This window comes from Neolamprologus multifasciatus, chromosome 17 (genome assembly GCF_963576455.1).
Source record: "Neolamprologus multifasciatus chromosome 17, fNeoMul1.2, whole genome shotgun sequence".
NCBI lineage: Eukaryota > Metazoa > Chordata > Actinopteri > Cichliformes > Cichlidae > Neolamprologus > Neolamprologus multifasciatus.
Window position 1 is genome coordinate 7,391,410 of NC_140455.1, and position 17,775 is coordinate 7,409,184.

A 17,775-nucleotide genomic window follows, 5' to 3' on the forward strand; every position below is an offset into this window, starting at 1 on the left:
TCTCAGCTTTTACTGTATTTTTGAAACTGTTGGAGACCTGGAATGTAAATGTGCTTGCCTCTTTGGGTCAACTTCCGTTGTTTAAATGTGCCATAGGGCAAATAAAATAGAGGTGACAGACAGTCAACACAAAAAAGATTCAGACATTTTTTCTAATGCACATGTGCATGAGGTATATATTTTTTCATTTATAAACAATAATTTATTTAACACAATTCAGTGTTACAGGACTGAAACAAAATATCGTTCCTACTATCGTGCTAGTATCAATCTGACACCAGTACTAGCATTGGACTGACTCGGCCACCTCCAGTTGTCATTCACTGTCTCTCCCAAGTGTCATTTCTTCTCTAAACTGCCCAAATAAATGCCTCAAATCATTTTAGCTACTTGTGCTCACTAATTCTGCCAATGAATACTTTTAATTGATGATTTAAAACAGCTATTTGCTGGTTAGATTGTCCCAGCAGCTGGCCAAGAGCTCAGTTTTGCTTTCTCTTTGTTTTATCCAGAAATTGTTGTCAGACTGAAGTAATAAAATGACTACATCACACAGGACTACTTACATATACCCTGCCTTTACTGACGAAATTTTTTTTTCCACAGCTGTTGCAATTTTTTCAACAAAAAAAAGAGGAAGAGCTGTCTGAGACTTGTGAATCACACAGTCACCGCATGGGATATCCTGTTGTACCCAGAAAGCTTTCGTGTAATTTGAACAAGGCAGGGAGAATCACAGGGTCATTAACACCCTAAGCTTCCTTCTTTTGTAGCTTTGGGGGATTTGTCGTAGCACAGAAAGCTAAGAACCGTATGGAAAATAAAGAAAGTGTAACTTGTGCTTCTCCAAAGCTTCCAGTTTGCTGCAATTCAGAAGAATGCATTATCAAGAATGGCAGTGATGTTTTGATGCATTTAGGGAGTCACAGACACTTAAACCTCTGTGCGACGTTTACAACTTGACGTCGTCAGTCACTGAAATTGTTTACATGGCTGTCATATGAGTCCTGCTGGTATTTTGCTAATGTCAGGGGGGATGGTGTTCCGAATGGTTATTTTAGCTTTTTTCATTTTTCATTCATCTTCGTCTCTGTCAAGCATGAAGCTCAAATAATGTTCTGCTGTCTCTTAAATGAAGACATACTGCTGAGACCTGACCTGGTTTGTTCTGTCTTAGTCATATTTCATCTCTTGGCTTATATGTTTCTGAATTTGTCTTTGGTCTGGACTCGACATTGCTCTGTGTGTGTGTGGTTTTCCTAATAGCTAGTTTCTGACACACTGGCCTTAAAATACACTGAGATGCTGTTGATTGAGGATTCTCCAGAGTGACACTCCAGCCAGGTACGAGATGACTTTTCACATTTGTGCTGCGTCTCTCCTCTGTGCTGTCCTGCTCTTTCTAATAGCTCATGTAGCTGTGTTGATAAAGGCCCACTTTAGCTAGCTGCAAGCTTTTTAAGCTTTCCTGAGATGTTTGCACTTTCCTTTTCACTTCAGTGCTATTTGGCACAGTATAAGCCCTGTGGTGAGGAGTCCTACAATAACAAACCCCGACTTTTCCCCCTGCTTCGCCAGATGTGTTTGTAAAGCGGTTTTAAACCATCTGGATCTTGAGGGATATGGTGTGGAGAATACAAACCTTGCTGTGTTCTACAACACTGTCATCTTGAAAGGTAAAAAATAAAATAAAATGTTCTAAAATATTCCTTTTTGACTCATAGAAGTCCTGTGAGTTAAAATTCTCCAGATGAAGACAGGATGAAGGAATCCTTTGAAAAGAAAATATTACAGTTAATTTCTACTCCATAATTTTATTCTTGGGCTGTACTAGAGGAGATTTCCATGGTTTTTAAATCAAAAAAATCATTATTTACCTTCTGTTAGCCCTTGGTGCTGACCTTCAGTGGGAAAGTTCATCTTTCAGTTTCGTTCTTCTTATATTACTATATTCTGATTGGCTGTCTATCACAAACAGAAGATTTAAAACAGAAAAAGGAAACAATTAGGTTGGGCTTCTGCACTTATAACCTTAGCTGTGTACCTGAAATGACTGTGTTAAGGATATCCCCTCTCAAAAAAGTGCTCTAAATGGACTGAACCCTGAGCTTTCGGCTAACAGGGCTCACCTGTAACTTTGAATCATATTGAATCTTCATATTTAATTTCAGCATTCACTGCTATCTACATACGCTATATGGACAAAAGTATGTTCAAATTCAGGTGTTTTCAGCACCGTTTTCTACAGGTGTGCAAAATCAAGCAGCCAGCTATGCACTCGGCCTTTATATATGCTTGTGAAAGAATGGGTCATTGTAAAGCAGGGATGTCTAACTCATGTTACATCATGGGCCCTAACAGCCCACTTTAATATTAAGTGGGCCGGACTCCATTCTGTCAGTGTAAACCAAACATGTAATCCCTGAGATATCTCAAAAAAGAAGAACAGTTTCAATAGTACGTCTATGTCAGTGTTCTACAACAAATAAATGTTGTTGTAACAAATGAGGAAATCTCTACTGTAGATAATAAAAAAAGAAACTTTTCTCTGATTTAAGTGTTTATCTATTACTTAATTACTTTGGAATAGTAAAAATGGCAACAATGGAAATAGGAAATGCTGTAAAACTAATGATAAAACAGTTAAAAGTCCAAGTTTCTGCCCTCTTTCACATTTTCCGAAGGCGTCCAATGGGCAGATTGGAGTCTTTGCCCTCGGGCCTTTAGCTCTGACACCCTTTAGCTCTGACACCGCTGTTCTAAAGAGGTACATAGTACTGTGATAAAATGTCATCATTACAACAAGTTTGTGAGATCTCTTCCTTCATAGATATTGCACAACAAACTGTATGTGGTACCACTGCATACTCAAGGCAACTCAGCCACATAGTGGCAGACCACCTAAAGTTACGCAGTGGTGTTCCTAAGTGCTGAGGACTATAGTGCATAAAACTCATCTGTGCTCTGCTGATTCAGTAACTGCTCAGTTCCAAACTTCCATTAACATCAGCACAAAAACTGTGGGCCAGGAGCTTCATGACGTAAGTTTCCTTGCTCAAGCAGCTCCTGAAGGTGTCCGTATAGTATATCAATTTCTAACAGGAAGTAAGGGAAAGCATAAAAGGTCACCTTTAAAACATTTGAGGGATGGATAACAGTAAAATGAAATGACCTAGTGTGATTAATCAGTCCATTATCGTTATATATGAAATGTATTACAGAAAATTGGATGTGAGTTGACGTAGCTGTGCAGCAGTTAGCACAGCACACAGCAATAAAGGTTCTGGTAGTCGGTTGGAGCCTTTCTGTGCTGTTTGTATGTTCTAAATGTGTCTACGTGGGTTCTCACCAGTTTTTGTGGCTTGCCTACTCAGTCCAGAAACATGTGCATTGCATTCTAAATTGGCGTGTACTTGAATGGTTGTGTGCGTCTTTACGTTAGCCCTTTGATGCCTAATTTCAGCAGGGATGGGCTTGATAGAAATTGTAGGAATATAAATGCAGCTGCAGCACGGCAGCTAAAGATTTTGCAGCTGCAGCTGGTTATTTTCTCATTACTGCATTTTTAAAACAACCATTTCCTTCTATAGTTCTTCATTTTGTAAAAAATTGTGAGAATTATCAAAGAATTAATGAAACGTGCTTGTAACACAGGGGCTGCATTTTGCAAGGATATCTGAATTAGAAAAGCGCACGAAAGTTATCAGCTTTCTGATCCATGTTGTTTCACTCAAAACATTCAATTATTCATTAAACTGGTTAAGATTAGTTCCATTAAGACTTTTATTGACAAATTCAGCTCTTCAATCAAAATTGTATGTACTACCAAATAAGTGTAGGCATGATCAGACTATGAGTGTAAGAATTTGAAGATTCTGATGAGGGTTTCAAAACAAGTTTTATTGAAATTTTTAATAACATCTGAAGCTATTTTGCTGCATTAGAAGCAGTTAACAGTGCAGCAGTATTAGAGGTCATTTCAGGGCCAGTGAAAAGAGATAGGTTTCCTCTTATTAGCACAAATTATTTTTATGCTTCCAGCAACAGAAAGTGGAACAGTTTATCAGCGTAGGCTCTCGCTGGATAAATCAGAAATGGAAAGATAGACTCCTGAACAGAGCAGCAACACTTAAACAGTGGTGTACCGAGCTGGACCGGGACAGGATCGGAAAGGAGAGGGCCCGCTGGGGAAATCAGACAGGAAGACAGGGTTGTGAGAGGGCGAGGTGTTGTTCAAAGCCTGGCGTTTTTCACGGTCACGCCTCTGGTAGTGGAAGTTAAAAGGGGGACGCAAAGCCACAGGGCCTCCGATTTCCTCGGAGGATGAGTCAGAAGCCTCAGTGAGTAGACCTTCAGCAGACTCACTGGAAGAAGAGCTAAGCGGGACAGCTGGGTTAACAGCCACAGAGGGGTCAACAGGGTGAACGGCAGTGGGAAAGGGAGGGTCAGAGGGAACAGGCTGCGGATCGTTTCCTGGGCCGCCAATCACAGGTGGGAACGTCGGGATTGCTGGGTTTTCTGGGAGGTCGTGACCCTGTGGCTGCACCGGCCGGAGGACATCCACATTCTGAAGAGACGCAGACAACACCACACCAAATGAGAACTCTTCTGGCTGCACGAATGAATTTTACTCAATACTGTAAAACTACTTTACAAACCACACGCTCTAAAAAGAGCTGAGAAGACAACATAATTACAGCGCAGGAGCATACAATTTGAAATCTCACACATAGGATTAAACACACACACACAAAACCACCAACTTGTAAGATATGACAGAATAATTATATGACCGCTGGCTTCCATTCAGAGAGTTAAATGTTCACTATAAAGGTTACTTTATTAAAAAAAAACCTGAAAGAAAACAGAGAAAATGAAACATTCATCAAGTCAAGGTCAAGCAGTGGGTTGTTACACTCCCAACTCACAGTCCCACAGTGTGAACTGACACTAAATGCTACACTCTACCAGAAGTTTTTGCTTTTTTTTCTCAGTTACTGACATTCTTCTATTAATGCATTTAAATTTTCTGTTCACTTTTGGGTTGCGGATAATTCAGCTGCTATCATTGTTACACCTCCGCTCTGATTTTCCTGCATGTAGGACGTTCACAGTTTTTGATAGAGAACAATCAGAACAGGTTTTTAGGTCAAATCTTGCGTGCACACTGAATGTTGGCTTTACTATAAATCTAAATCTGTTCTTCTTCTTGTCATGGGAGAATAAGAAACATATCAACATGCAGTCCACATGCAGTCATCATACTGATGTTATAGTTGTTGTGATTTTATAGGATCTTTGCATAAATGAGCTGCCACTTTGGCTTAGCAACGCAATATTAAAAAATATTACGTAATTTCCTCCCATACCTGCACTTTAAACATCTCGCAGGACGTCTGGACATCAGGATCAGTATTCATGTCTCCATGTACAGATCCTGTGCAGAAACCTGCAGTCTGAGAGAAGAGTGTGAGACATTTGGTAATGCATTTCTGTGACATACTGGGAGACTATTAAAAAGTAAGAGTATGACACAGGGTGGCTTAAAATAATTAAAATAAAATGTACATTCCTTCTCAGGAATCTTCAGTTATAAATAAATACAAAAACATGGCATTAGTTCAGGCAGTAAATGAAGTTAAGCTCAGCAACATTCCCTGCAGCTCAGCTGATGTTTTTACTAGAAGCTGATATCAAAGCCTGCTTTACCCTGCAAATAAATGTTGTGCATCTGCAAGCCGCTTTGCAACCCACCTGCACCCCAGCACCACTATTCATGTCTGAATGAGCTTAAACCATTAAGTGACGTCACATTTTAAACGTAACTGAAGTAGTCATGTCAGCTAGTAAATCATCCATGAAATTATCCAGACATCACACACAATGGTGATCAATGAATTGATTTGTAATTAAGTGCTGTTTCAGACAGCTCTGCTTGATTATGTCTGAGTGCTAATTTATCATAAATATGCACTAAGTGGCCACGTAAATAGATCTAGAATTTATACAGCTCTTCCATGAATTTCACCTTTGTGAAGTTTGTAATGTTCAATTTTTGTTGACCTTGGAAATGCTTTTCTCCTTCTTGTTTACATACACAAGGAGGCCACAAAATCTGATTAGCTGGGACACTAAGGACCTAAAAATAAATAATCTCCAAAAGTGGCATGACTAAACAATACTGGAATCCTAAAAAACAATAAATTAAAGCACATTGTACGAGTGTATCTAAATTGGTGTGTGAATGTGTAAAAAATTTTTCGAGTAACTTCTATACGAGTACCTCTGTGTCCGAGTCGAGTGTCAGTCGCTGGCAGGTGCCTCTTTCTGTCACTCCCTCGGGGCATTCTTGCACTGTGTATTCCACAAAGGTGGCTTTTACTGGCACAGACTGAAATATAAAAATAATATAGGAAGAGAGGAGCAAACTGCAAAAACAAACACAAGCACAGGCACAAATAGAGATGGCAGGGTTTTTTATTGCGGCAGCTATCATGTTGGTTTTTCCATCCCGAAGCTGGACTATCATATGCAAAAGCAGTGTACTTAGCTTTGGTCCCCAAGCAAACTATTCAGTTTTTCTCATTTGCTCCCCAAACAAAAGCTGGGCCATGGAGGAAAGTGCCTTCAGTGATCCTTTGCAACCTTGCCAGACTCGTCTATAACTATTGCGTGATGGTGATGCTTGTGCAATAATGGTTCTTATCTGGAACACAGAAGCTCAAAGGTGCACTGTACCTTCTGCATATGTATACCCAGAGAATTTCCTTAAGTGTGATTTCCCCCCATAAACATAACGTTTGACGCACTGTCAAGCAATCAAATTAGCCCCGCAGCTTTCTTTCCCCCCATCAAAGTTAATAACAGTATATCTAGCGATACCTGCGCGGCAGCTCTGGTGATTTTTTTCACCCCGAGCCCTGCAGCCATGGTGGACGTCCTTTTATAGGATACCAGAGTGACCCGAGCAGCAGTCATGGCCTCGGGGCTGTCTACGGAGAGCAGGAGGGGGCATGTTGGGCAGATCTGCTGGAGTTTCTCTGGAGAATCTGCAGAAACCAGAGAACTGAATAAGAATGAATAAGTAAACGTCTGTATTAAATTACATCAACAAACAGATGATAGATAAAGCAGTGGCACTAAATTTACAGTGAAAGCAGAAAAGGAAAAAAAGTCATGTCATTTTGAACGGATACACAACTTTTCGCTCTCCAAATGCACTTCAATCGGACGACTACATCTCTTTTCATGACAGTGAGGTGTAACCTGCTTTTGCTGATGTCTCCAAAGTAGCACCAAACCAAACACTGTGGCAGTGAGAGAGAAGGGAAATCGATTGAGATCGGGGCAAAATCATAATTTTCACGCTCGACCTTTTGATTCGTCATAGTGGGAAATTCACTAGTGTGACTAATTGATAATTAATTAGGACTCAGCTCCATTAGACTGGGCCATCATTAATGTTATTAGTTACACCTGCACGTAACAAATTGAGATACTCACAGTGAAACGTCGATACTTTTCTCTCCTCAGGTCTTTGCTGTTTTTTCTTATGAGAATTTTTCCTTACTGGATATTTACAATTTCTTTGTTTTAATTCAATATTTTCTTTACCTTAAATCTCCAGCTTGATGTGGTATCCAAAGCAGCACATGCCGGCTGCATGATCTCTGATGCTACACATTATTTAAAGATATTGATAAACAGTGGGTATCTAATAATAGATGTTATGTTGCGACTCATGTTGCACAGCACTGTATGCATGCGACCTTCTGTGTACGTGAGCAGTTAGTGGTTAGGAACCTGCTAACATTACCTGGCACGAGAGCACACTCGTAGCTGTATAAGTAGGAGTAGCCCTCTGGTGTGTGCAGGATGGTGGTGTTGCAGTTGCCAGAGATTTGCTTTAAAAAAATAAAAAAAGATAAAACAGACAGAATTCGTGATTGGCCCAATATCAACCACTTCACTACAAAGACTTGGCACAATGTGTTCAAACAGATGCAAGAAAAAAAAACATTGAATGTACTCTTCTATCAGTGAGACCAGTGTGAGTGTTTTGGCTTGTGTTACTTCTTCAGAGGGCTGTTTTTGGCTTATAAGTCGCTCACCTATACGGAAAAGAAATAAACTCTTTTGAATTTCCCATTGCCGTAAAAAAAAGGTTGTGTTTGTAAGTTTTAGAGGACCGACATTCACCAGCCACTTTGTTAGGTACACTATGCTGCTAGTACTGGTTTGGACCCTTTTTTGCCTTCAGAGCTGTCTTAATTCTTAATAGCACAGATTCAACAAGGTTGCTGGAAATATTCCTCAGACATTTTGGTCCATGCTACGTGACAGAATCACACAGTTGCTGCAGATTTGTCCGCTGTACACTCATGATGCGAATCTGCTGTTCCACCCCATCCTAAAGGCGCTCTATTGGATTGAGATATGGTGACTGTGGAGGCCATTTGAGCACAGTGAACTCTCTATCATGTTAAAAAAAAAAGAGGTTGCGATGATCTGACCTTTGTGACATGATGCTTTATCCTGATGGTAGCAGCTATTAGAAGATGGTTACACTGTGGACACTCTCGGCAACAATAATCAGGTAGACTGTGATGTTAAAATATTTATTTGGTACTATTAATTGTTAAAATGTGCAAATAAATGATCCCCCACAGCATTACACCACTTCCACCACTTCCGTTGATATAAGATTAGGATGGATCCATACATTCATGTCATTTGCACCACATTCTGACCCTAACATCCAAACGTCATAGCAGAAATCCAGACTCTTAAGGGAAGTTCAAGTTTTTCTAGTCTTCTGCCTTATCTGACATGAGTAGGGAACCCAGTGTGGTCTTCTGCTGCTGTGGCCCGTCTGCTTAGAGGTTTGTGTTGTGCAGAAAGAGATGCTTTTCTGCATATCTTGGTTGTTTCCTTGCTGTCATTTGAAAGCTGTCTGGCTGTTCTCCTCTGACCTCTGATGCCAGCAATGCATTTTCACCACTCACTGGTTGTTGTTTCTTTGAGCCCTAGAGATGATTGTGTGGGAAAATCCCAGTAGACAGCAGTTTCTGATGCGCCCAGTCCAGCTTGTCTGCTATCAACAATCCATTAATAAACCAACAATCATTAACAAGCAGTTGAACAGATGTACCTAATAAAGTGGCCCATGATTGTCATGCCGATGGTTCCTTTCATCCTTTTGTCAAAGGAGCTGATTTTATGATTAAATCAATAGTTTTTTTTATAATGGAAGTTTCATAAGTAAAATATGTAAAATATGTAAACCATACATATCTATTTTAACAGAATAGATTTTTCCATTTTGTGGGAAAGATTTCTTCCAAATGCCCAGTTACTGAAGAGTAATATATTTATGCTTTGAAAAAAGTCACAGTAATAAAATAGATCTGCCAATGGAAATGGGTAAAGTGACTGTGACTTCTGAAAGAATGCCCTGACACTTCCAAAAACAAGAAATACCTTCATGTCCAAAGTTTCACGTATATGGTTTAAGTGTGACTTTCTTGCATTGTCCAGTTACAGTGTGGGACATATCTTATAAACAGTGCCTTCAGGAATATAGGGGCCTCCTACTCGTGCGGACACGTGCTCTTGTTTGTATACGTGTGAACATCCTACCGTTTCCATAAATGGCCTGACGTCACAACGTTTCCATGGTTTCTTGCTGCCTGTGTGACACTTGGTCTCTAGGACTTCCAGGTCAAGGTAATACACGTTGCCTGCCGGGCCCTGTAATTCAGAGTATAAACACATGCGATAAAGGAGAGCAGGCATTAACAAAGCTATGAGGCTCAAATTTATGAGAAGTCCTCCTGCCAAGTAGCATCATTTGTTCTGTTAAGTATATCAATAAGGGACCATTTAGGAGGTGCTCTGTGTAATTCCACATAACACTTTGTACAATAATGATTTGTCAACACTTTGCGCCACAGTAGTAGCAGCCTTTTTAGGTCATGAAGTTGATCTGAGCCTCTTAAAACCTGATCTATCCCACAGTCGGGCCACTATAGCCTTCAGCAGCTGACAGCATGAAGTTCATAAAGTCTGTTGTGCAAGGTTTGTCCCAGCAGTGCTGGACTGAAATGACCTGGACTTTATTAATGCTCGCTTCAATCCTAGAGGCCTTTTTTCATGAGGCGTGAAAAAGGAATGGCTTCCCGTTTTATGATATAAAATTATGTACTTTGATCTTAATGCTACATTTATTAAAAGCGACATGCACTGATTCGCACCAAAGTGTTTCTTGTTGTTTTTAGTACTTACGTTGCTGCTCCCTAATGAAACTGCTGCTGTTTTTCACAGCTTACATGTAACCCAGTGGGTCCTCAATTGGAGAATCTAGAAGCCAGAGCAAGTCCTGGAAAAGGGTCATTTCTGATTTTTGTTGTTTTAAATCTTATCAAATGGGCTTCCCCTGACATGAATCTGGTCACGGCTGATACATATAAACACTTCCCACCTTGGTCTTGGATGAAGAAATGTGTTTTACAGCCTCCTCTGGTCTTTGTACTGACCTGAGCGTGCAGATGGACATTCGCGATGCGGTTCAGGGCAAACTTGTAGCCTTCGCTGCGATCCTCATTGATGTAAGTGACGGCCAAGCGAGACAGCTTCTCCACCGCTTTGTCGTTACAGGGGATGGGAGCAAGTTCAACTGGCATTAGTACGACACCCTCTCCACACACACACAGGATGTGAATGGATAGTGATATTAGATGTAGTAGTTTGTCCATGACGGCAGGTGGTTTTAGACGGGAGCCAGAAGACAGGGCCGTTTTATAGTGAAGTTTGTTCCCTGGTGTTTGCCTTCAGTTGAGGCATTGACTTTTGGAATCAAAACAGGACGGCGCAGCTGAAATGACGCCAAGGACAAAGTTTATTTGACGGCAGAGAGCTGATACTTGTGAATGGATGTTCCTGGTATTTATTTAACCTCTGGAACACACAGTCGTCAAAGGCAAATAGAACCTATGTCAAAACGGCCATTGATTATACTTATTCCTGTGGCTCCAATATTAAGACTGGGGGCTATTTTATTGTTTCTGCAGGAGTTGTTTCCATACTGTGCAAGAGGTGTATGTCATGCAAACTAAATTAGTGCAATAGATACCTCATTAAATGACAATGAACACCAAAGTGAGCGTGCAATGCCTTCAAGACTGGGTCACTGAGTTGGACTGTAATATTATTATCTCACCAGTAGGGGTCACTGTGGATCTGGTAAGATGCGGGTTGAGAAATCTATTGGTCCACCAGGCAGAACTGGGTTAATGATTCACTGATATCAAGTTAATTACTTTAGCATTTGATGTTGATGTTGTCTTAGAGCCTCATAACTCTGATATTTGTGTTTTCCTATCTTCATTTTTTTTCCCGAGGAACCCAACTGCCCTTAATCCTAGTCAACTTACTTTGTTGTGGTAAATAAGTAACCATAGTCTAATTGTTTTAGATTTTATAAACTAGTGTCATGTTTACAAAAGAAATCAGATTTTCTTTTTTAAATAAATGGGAGTACATAATGTTCCTTTTTAAGTAATAAACAGAAGGTAAGGCCCTCGTAGAGAGTGTGCGTTTGTGTGTAGAAGGGTGGTGGTGGGGGGGTTCACATTTTTTGGGAGAAGTACGGCTGTTTCCATTGTTCATGAGAACATCGATGACTAATGTCTGTAACTGCAGCTCGGTACAGACTGGCATACAGGAGAGCACACGTGCGTGGCCTATCTCGTTCTCTCTTGGTTCTCTCTCACACACACACATATGCTTGCATTTAATTAATCATAGATTTTACAAAATACAGGGTTCTTTTTGCATACACTGATGAATAAAAAATTCTAAAGCATTAGTTTTATACAACTGGGAAATACTCACATTTGCCCTCTGGCAAGGCTGTAAATCTAAGTAAAGCTAAGATGCTGTTAGCTTAGCATAAAAGGCAGCAACAAGGAAAAGCAGTCTAGCTTTGACCAGGTGGTGACATCAGGGGTTAAAAATAATGTCAAGACAGAAAGGGCAAAAGCAGGCCCTCAAATGGCTACTCGAGGCTGGCTCCAAACCCGAATCACTCAGAATAGGTCAAAATGCCCAACCTTTCATCTGGAACACACATGTTTGCAGCCTTTTGCCAAAATAAATAAATAAATAAACCCTTTGGTTCTCTGTAGATAATTTCCCCAACTTTTACAACTGACACACTGCTTCCTCCCTTTAGCAGTTGCCACAATGGATCTCCTGTCTTCCATCTCTCTCTGCTCGTTGGATCCTTTTCTGAGGATCACACCAACCCTCTGCATGCCCTCCTTCACTGCATATGTGAAACTCCTCTGTGGTCTTCCTCTTTTCCTCCATATTCATCATCCTTTGTCCATTATATCCACTATCCCCCTCTGCACATGTCCAAACTATCCCAGCCTCACCTTTCTGACTTTACCTCCAAACCACTCAACCTGAGCTGTCCCTCTGATGTTCTCATTTCTAATCCTGTCCCTTCTGGTCACTCCCAACAAAAATCTTATCATCTTCCACCTTGCCATCTCCAGTCTTGCCTCCTGTCTTTTCAGTTAGTGCCACCCTCTCCAACCTATCCATCATAGCAGGTTATAAACCTTCCCTTTCACTTCCCTCTCCCCGCAATCCTTCTGTCACAAAATACCCCTGACACCCTGCCTCCACTCTCTTCTTCACTTCTCCTGTGCACTCTCCTGCTTTGGGTGGTTGACTCCAAGTATTTAAACTCATCCACCTTCACTTACAGTTAAGTAATGCTGTGGTACGGCCACTTTGACTCACACCTGCACAGTCCGTGGATGCCACGAGGTCTCAAAACAGGAGATTATAAACTGGTGGGTGATGTCGTGGTCGCTGTATCCATCATTTATATGCAGTCTATGCCTTACATAAAAGCTATATAGGCGAATCTCTTAATGAAGGACCTGCTGGTATGACATGGCAATGCCCTTTGTGTTAAGCTACATGCTGGTGGTATGAGAACCCTCTCAAGTCCATTTTTCAAACTGTTGATTTTTCTAGTTGCCTTTCATCCAGAAATTAAGATCATCTGAGTTTAGTACGTAAAACGCCATAAGCCAGTTTGTTTATACGTTTCAGCGATTTTCACTTTGCTGGTGCTTTCGGGTTGAAAGTACACCTGGAGTGGTTAAAATATTTAACATAATATTCCACCGCAGAGGGTTCTTTTTTGCAAGCATCTGTCCAGGGATAATCATTTAATCCATTTCAAATATTCACTGAACCAGGTTCTGCTCTCGACAAGGAGCAGGAGGAGGGAGGGAGAGAGAGAGACTCGCTCAGCAGAACAAATTCTACTAATATCAGGGAAAAGAGAGAGAGAGAGAGAGAGAGCTGCTTCCATGCTGTGTGCACCCTTTGTGTATGTGTGCTTTCATACGAGAGAATGTGAACCGGTGTTTGTCTGTGTGCACGTTTTGACCACGCAGAGCCATGCATTCATGCGTCAGTGTTACCGGGAGCCAGTTGTGTTGCTGCAGAAAAACAGAAAGAGTCTGTGGGGGAGAGATAAGAACGGCACGGCTGCTCCAAGGACTTGCTCTACCAGCACAACGCCAGACCCAAGTTAGACAAACCTCCTTTGATGTGAGCACTGAGTAATCTCCCCTTCTGCTAGCTGCGGATAGATGCCGCACTGTAGTGATGCCCAGGCCCTGATACGAGGGGGCTGCTGCCACCGGGGCTCCTGCTGTTCACTTTGTACAGTGATGAGCCTGCGGGAGAAGAGAAGAGAAGAGAAGAGAAATTTGTAGCGTGACGTTGGTCTAAAATACGCTCTGAAAGGTTTCACTGAAGTTTCTCGCAGAGCAAAGTTTTACTCTGACATGGTTTAAATGCTGCTTCAGAGAAGTTCATTAGTATTGTTTTCAGTGGAGAATTGCAGTCTTCCATGCTCTAAATGCTGTTTCACAGACCTTTCCACCTTGCCAAGAACAAATTTCTGGGGGGAGCCCCCCCCCCATTCCTCTGTGTCACATCCCTTGCCAGTAAAAGAGGAAAAGAATTGGTTTCTGTACTGCATGGTGCATTTAGGAGGGGGGGGGGGGGGGGGGGGGGCAGTGCCATTTCACTTCCTAATCACATCGTACCTGGGATGTGTGTTTGTCTTTTATCATTACTTAGACTATCTCCCACAGATTGGTGTGAATAAATAGAACAAGTGGACAGGACAAGAGCCAGCCTTTATCTTTAGAAAAAATCACGCTCTTCCATCTCCATCTCGCCTGGTTTAATTCTCACACTAGCCTCGCTTTTGTCTTCTCTTTTGCATTTTATCTCCCACTGTGTTTTTGCCGTTTCTATTTCTGCTTTTTTCTGACTTGAGAAGCTTCTGGGAACTCTTTTTTTTTTTTAAATCTTACTGGTCAAAGTCTGCAAGGAGACATTACATCAGGGAGACAGGAAAGAGGAGGAAGAAGGATAATTCCCTCATTTAATTGGTTTCAAACTTTTTTCGCCCCTGGAGGACCTGTTTCCTCCGCTGTTGTGGCCAAAACACGGACACTGACGCTAAACCCATTAAATTTCACTGTAATTGGTCAAGCCACGAGCTCGTGTTAGCAAAAGCTTTCACAGTTGATTGGCATTCTCCGCGGCAGTGGTCACAAATCCCAGTCATTTCCCTTGGATAAAGTAGTCAGCTTTAGACTCTTAATTTCCCCACCGTGTATTCAGCCTCTGCTTTTGCAGCAGCAGCCAGTAAATGAATGGACACCTGCATCAGAACACGGCTTGTTATGTGGGAAGTCTTCCTGCCTGCACTTAGTGGCACATGCTTGTTTTTTGCTCAAAGTAGAATACACTTTTTAATTCAACATTATTATTGTTAATATTCTCATTTTACAAAACAAACTCCAAGATACGAACAGGTAAAAAACCATTTAGTGTCCATGTGAAGTGCTGGGCCACCAATTGCTGCGTGCACAAGTCCAGTCTGGTTTAGCACTGATTCCAAGTCTCTGGAAATCTACTGGACAGGCGGAATATCCCACATGATATTACAAATGTTTCTGGTGTTCTGATGATAGTGGTGGAAAGTGCTGTCTGATGCACTGGTTTGAAATCTTCCATAGGGCCTGTGCGCATTTACCTCATGTTATTGCGTCTAACCATTTACTGATCCCTTGTGCCTCATGGATGGAAGCCCTATTATCCGGGAAGAGACCACTCCTATCGAGATGGGAATGTTTTCTTTCATTATTACATGTGATCACTCACTTAAAAAAAACTTAGAGTTTGGACTTTCCTTTAATCTTGCCATCCATCTGTGTGAGTTGGGTGTAACTGTGATTCTGTTTTGCCCACAATAGATAGATAGATAGATAGATACTTTCAACACATTTAAACGCATGCTGATCATTTCATTTAGAGCTGCATGTAATGCATAAATATCACCGCTATTAGTGCTCAAAAGCAGCAGCTGCTATTTTTGACATGGTTCCACCAACTGAAGGAAGTATTCCTCTGAGTTTGGTGCATGCTGACATGATTTCACACTATTTCCGCAGATTCACGAGCGGCACATTCATGCTGCAAATCTCCTGTTCTGCACTCATCTGCAACATCCCAAAGGTGTTCTACTGGATTAAGATCTGGTGAATGGGGAGGCCTCCGAAGCCCAGGGAAGTCAATGTCGTGTCATGAAATCAATTTGAGACGACTTTTGATTTGAGACTTGGTGTGTCAGCATGCTGGACGCGCCCATTAGGAGACGGCTTAATCATGGTCATGCAGAGGCCACTCTGATAGGCTGTGCCACTAAGACCATGCATTCACCCAACACCATTACACCACCAAACTCATAGCCTGGACTACTGACACACGCACACGCAAGGCCGGTCGATGGATGGATTCAAACTGGTGATGTCTGCTCTGAGCCGGCACATCTGTAGCCTCAGATGTATGTTCTCGGCTGCCGTGGTCTTCTGCTGATGTAGCCCGCCTGCCTCGAGTTGAGAAGGGTTTTGGTTTATAAGATGCTCACAGTAATAGTACTCGTCTGACCTCTCTCTCTACAATGCACACTCCCACAGGAGCATTTGTTTTTTTTTTTCCACTGACCTGTGTGGATTGCAGAGAATGAAAGTACTCAGAGCAGCCACTCTGGCACCAACGAGTCATTGAGACAGCAGCTCGCCTCCTGTTCTGGTGTAAACATTAACTGATGCGCCTGTATTCTGTATGTGCAGGATTTTATTCATCGTATTGATTGAACCATTATATGTGCTTCCTGTATATGCCTTTTCAGAACAAAACCAAAGAAGTAAAGTAACATTTCTTATTATGCTTATTGATATACTTACGATTAGACTTATTAATAGCACTTAACGGCACATCATAAGGATCTAGGATTTGTCCACTCATTTGGTTTTAGGTTGACAAATAGGTAAACAGCAAATCAAAACCCCATTATAGTGTAATATTAGTTTATCAGTTTAATTCAGATTTATTTATGTAGCGCCAAATCACAACAGCAGTTGTCTCAAGGCTCAACTGAAATGAATCAAGGGGTCGCCAACAATCAGGCGACCCCCTACAAGCAAGCACTTGGCAACAGGGGGGAGGAAAACTCCCTTTTAACAGGAAGAAACCTCCAGCTAAAGCAGACTCAGGGAGGGGCGGGTTGGCCCGTTGAGGGTGAATGGAGGGAGGCAGGACAAAAACACACACTGTGGATGAGAACCAGAGTTTAATAATAATAACTAATTATTTAATGCAGAGTGGTGTATAAAAAACATACAGAGAGAAAAGTAGTGAGTGAAGAAGAAACGCTGTACATACTGTATATCTATAAATATGCAATATGGCAGCAGCCAGCACTTTGAGTCTAACAAAGCCGACAGGAGATTGGTTTGAGGGCACTTGTTAGCACTTGCAGATTGTAGTAAGTAAATATATACCTCCTGTCTATTAACTGTTAATTGGTCATTGTAAACTAGCTGTAGGTATAATGACATGTGACAAGCTTGTCTGCCTGTATTAACCCAGTGATTACCCTGAATGAAGTTAAATACATGGAAAGTTTATAGCTGATTGACAAGCCACTGGATAGTTCTGTCCAATGATGTTAAAAGAACATTCAATTAAGTGAACATTTAGGGGGAACAATTGCTGTTTTTCTGTATATTGATGTGCTGTATGTCTATAAGGTTAATTGGTGATTCTAGGAATAACAAAAATATATAGATTTGATATAGAATTATAGATTTTCTGCACCAGTGGGATAATCACAGCTTGCTTGCTTACTGAGAGGTATTTGCTGTGTGTGCTTTCAAACCAAACCAAACTCCTCAGAAACGTAGCTGGCATTCACTAACAGGAGACCCTCTCTCTCGTCACATGCCTTCACTTTATTTAACGTTAGAGCAACATTAATTAACGTGGCTTTGTTTTCCTGCACATGCTGCCGCCACGTGGTACAAGACACTGCAAGCACAGGGATTTAGTGTGACTTGCAGGGAGAGAGAGAGAGAAAATACTGTGGAACACAACTATGTCAGGATGTATTATAGAAACCCAGAGCTGGAATGATGACGCACAGTGTGAGAGACTGGCTCAATCACTGAATGTGATTGAAGTACCACGTGTGGCACTTCAAACTCTGCCTCTCTCGATGCATTGCCCACTCCTCATTTTACCTCCTCGGCCAACCCTAAGATGCATCAGGACCAGTCACCTGCTACCCACCGCACAGCTGGACCTCTGCGCCTGACACGCTGACAAAGA

General features: G+C 41.5%; 1 protein-coding gene across 1 annotated transcript; it reads right to left on the bottom strand.

Moving 5' to 3' along the window:
• Positions 1-3,851: 3,851 nt before the first annotated feature.
• LOC146498865 (fetuin-B) lies at positions 3,852-10,846 on the bottom strand. Its single transcript, XM_085138875.1, has 7 exons — positions 10,536-10,846; positions 9,640-9,750; positions 7,817-7,904; positions 6,883-7,049; positions 6,284-6,391; positions 5,370-5,456; positions 3,852-4,567 (listed from the first exon to the last, which is right to left on the bottom strand). Exons 1-7 carry the CDS (start codon positions 10,752-10,754, stop codon positions 4,130-4,132), a joined length of 1,218 nt encoding a protein of 405 aa, XP_084995001.1. The 5' UTR covers positions 10,755-10,846; the 3' UTR covers positions 3,852-4,129.
• Positions 10,847-17,775: the final 6,929 nt, after the last annotated feature.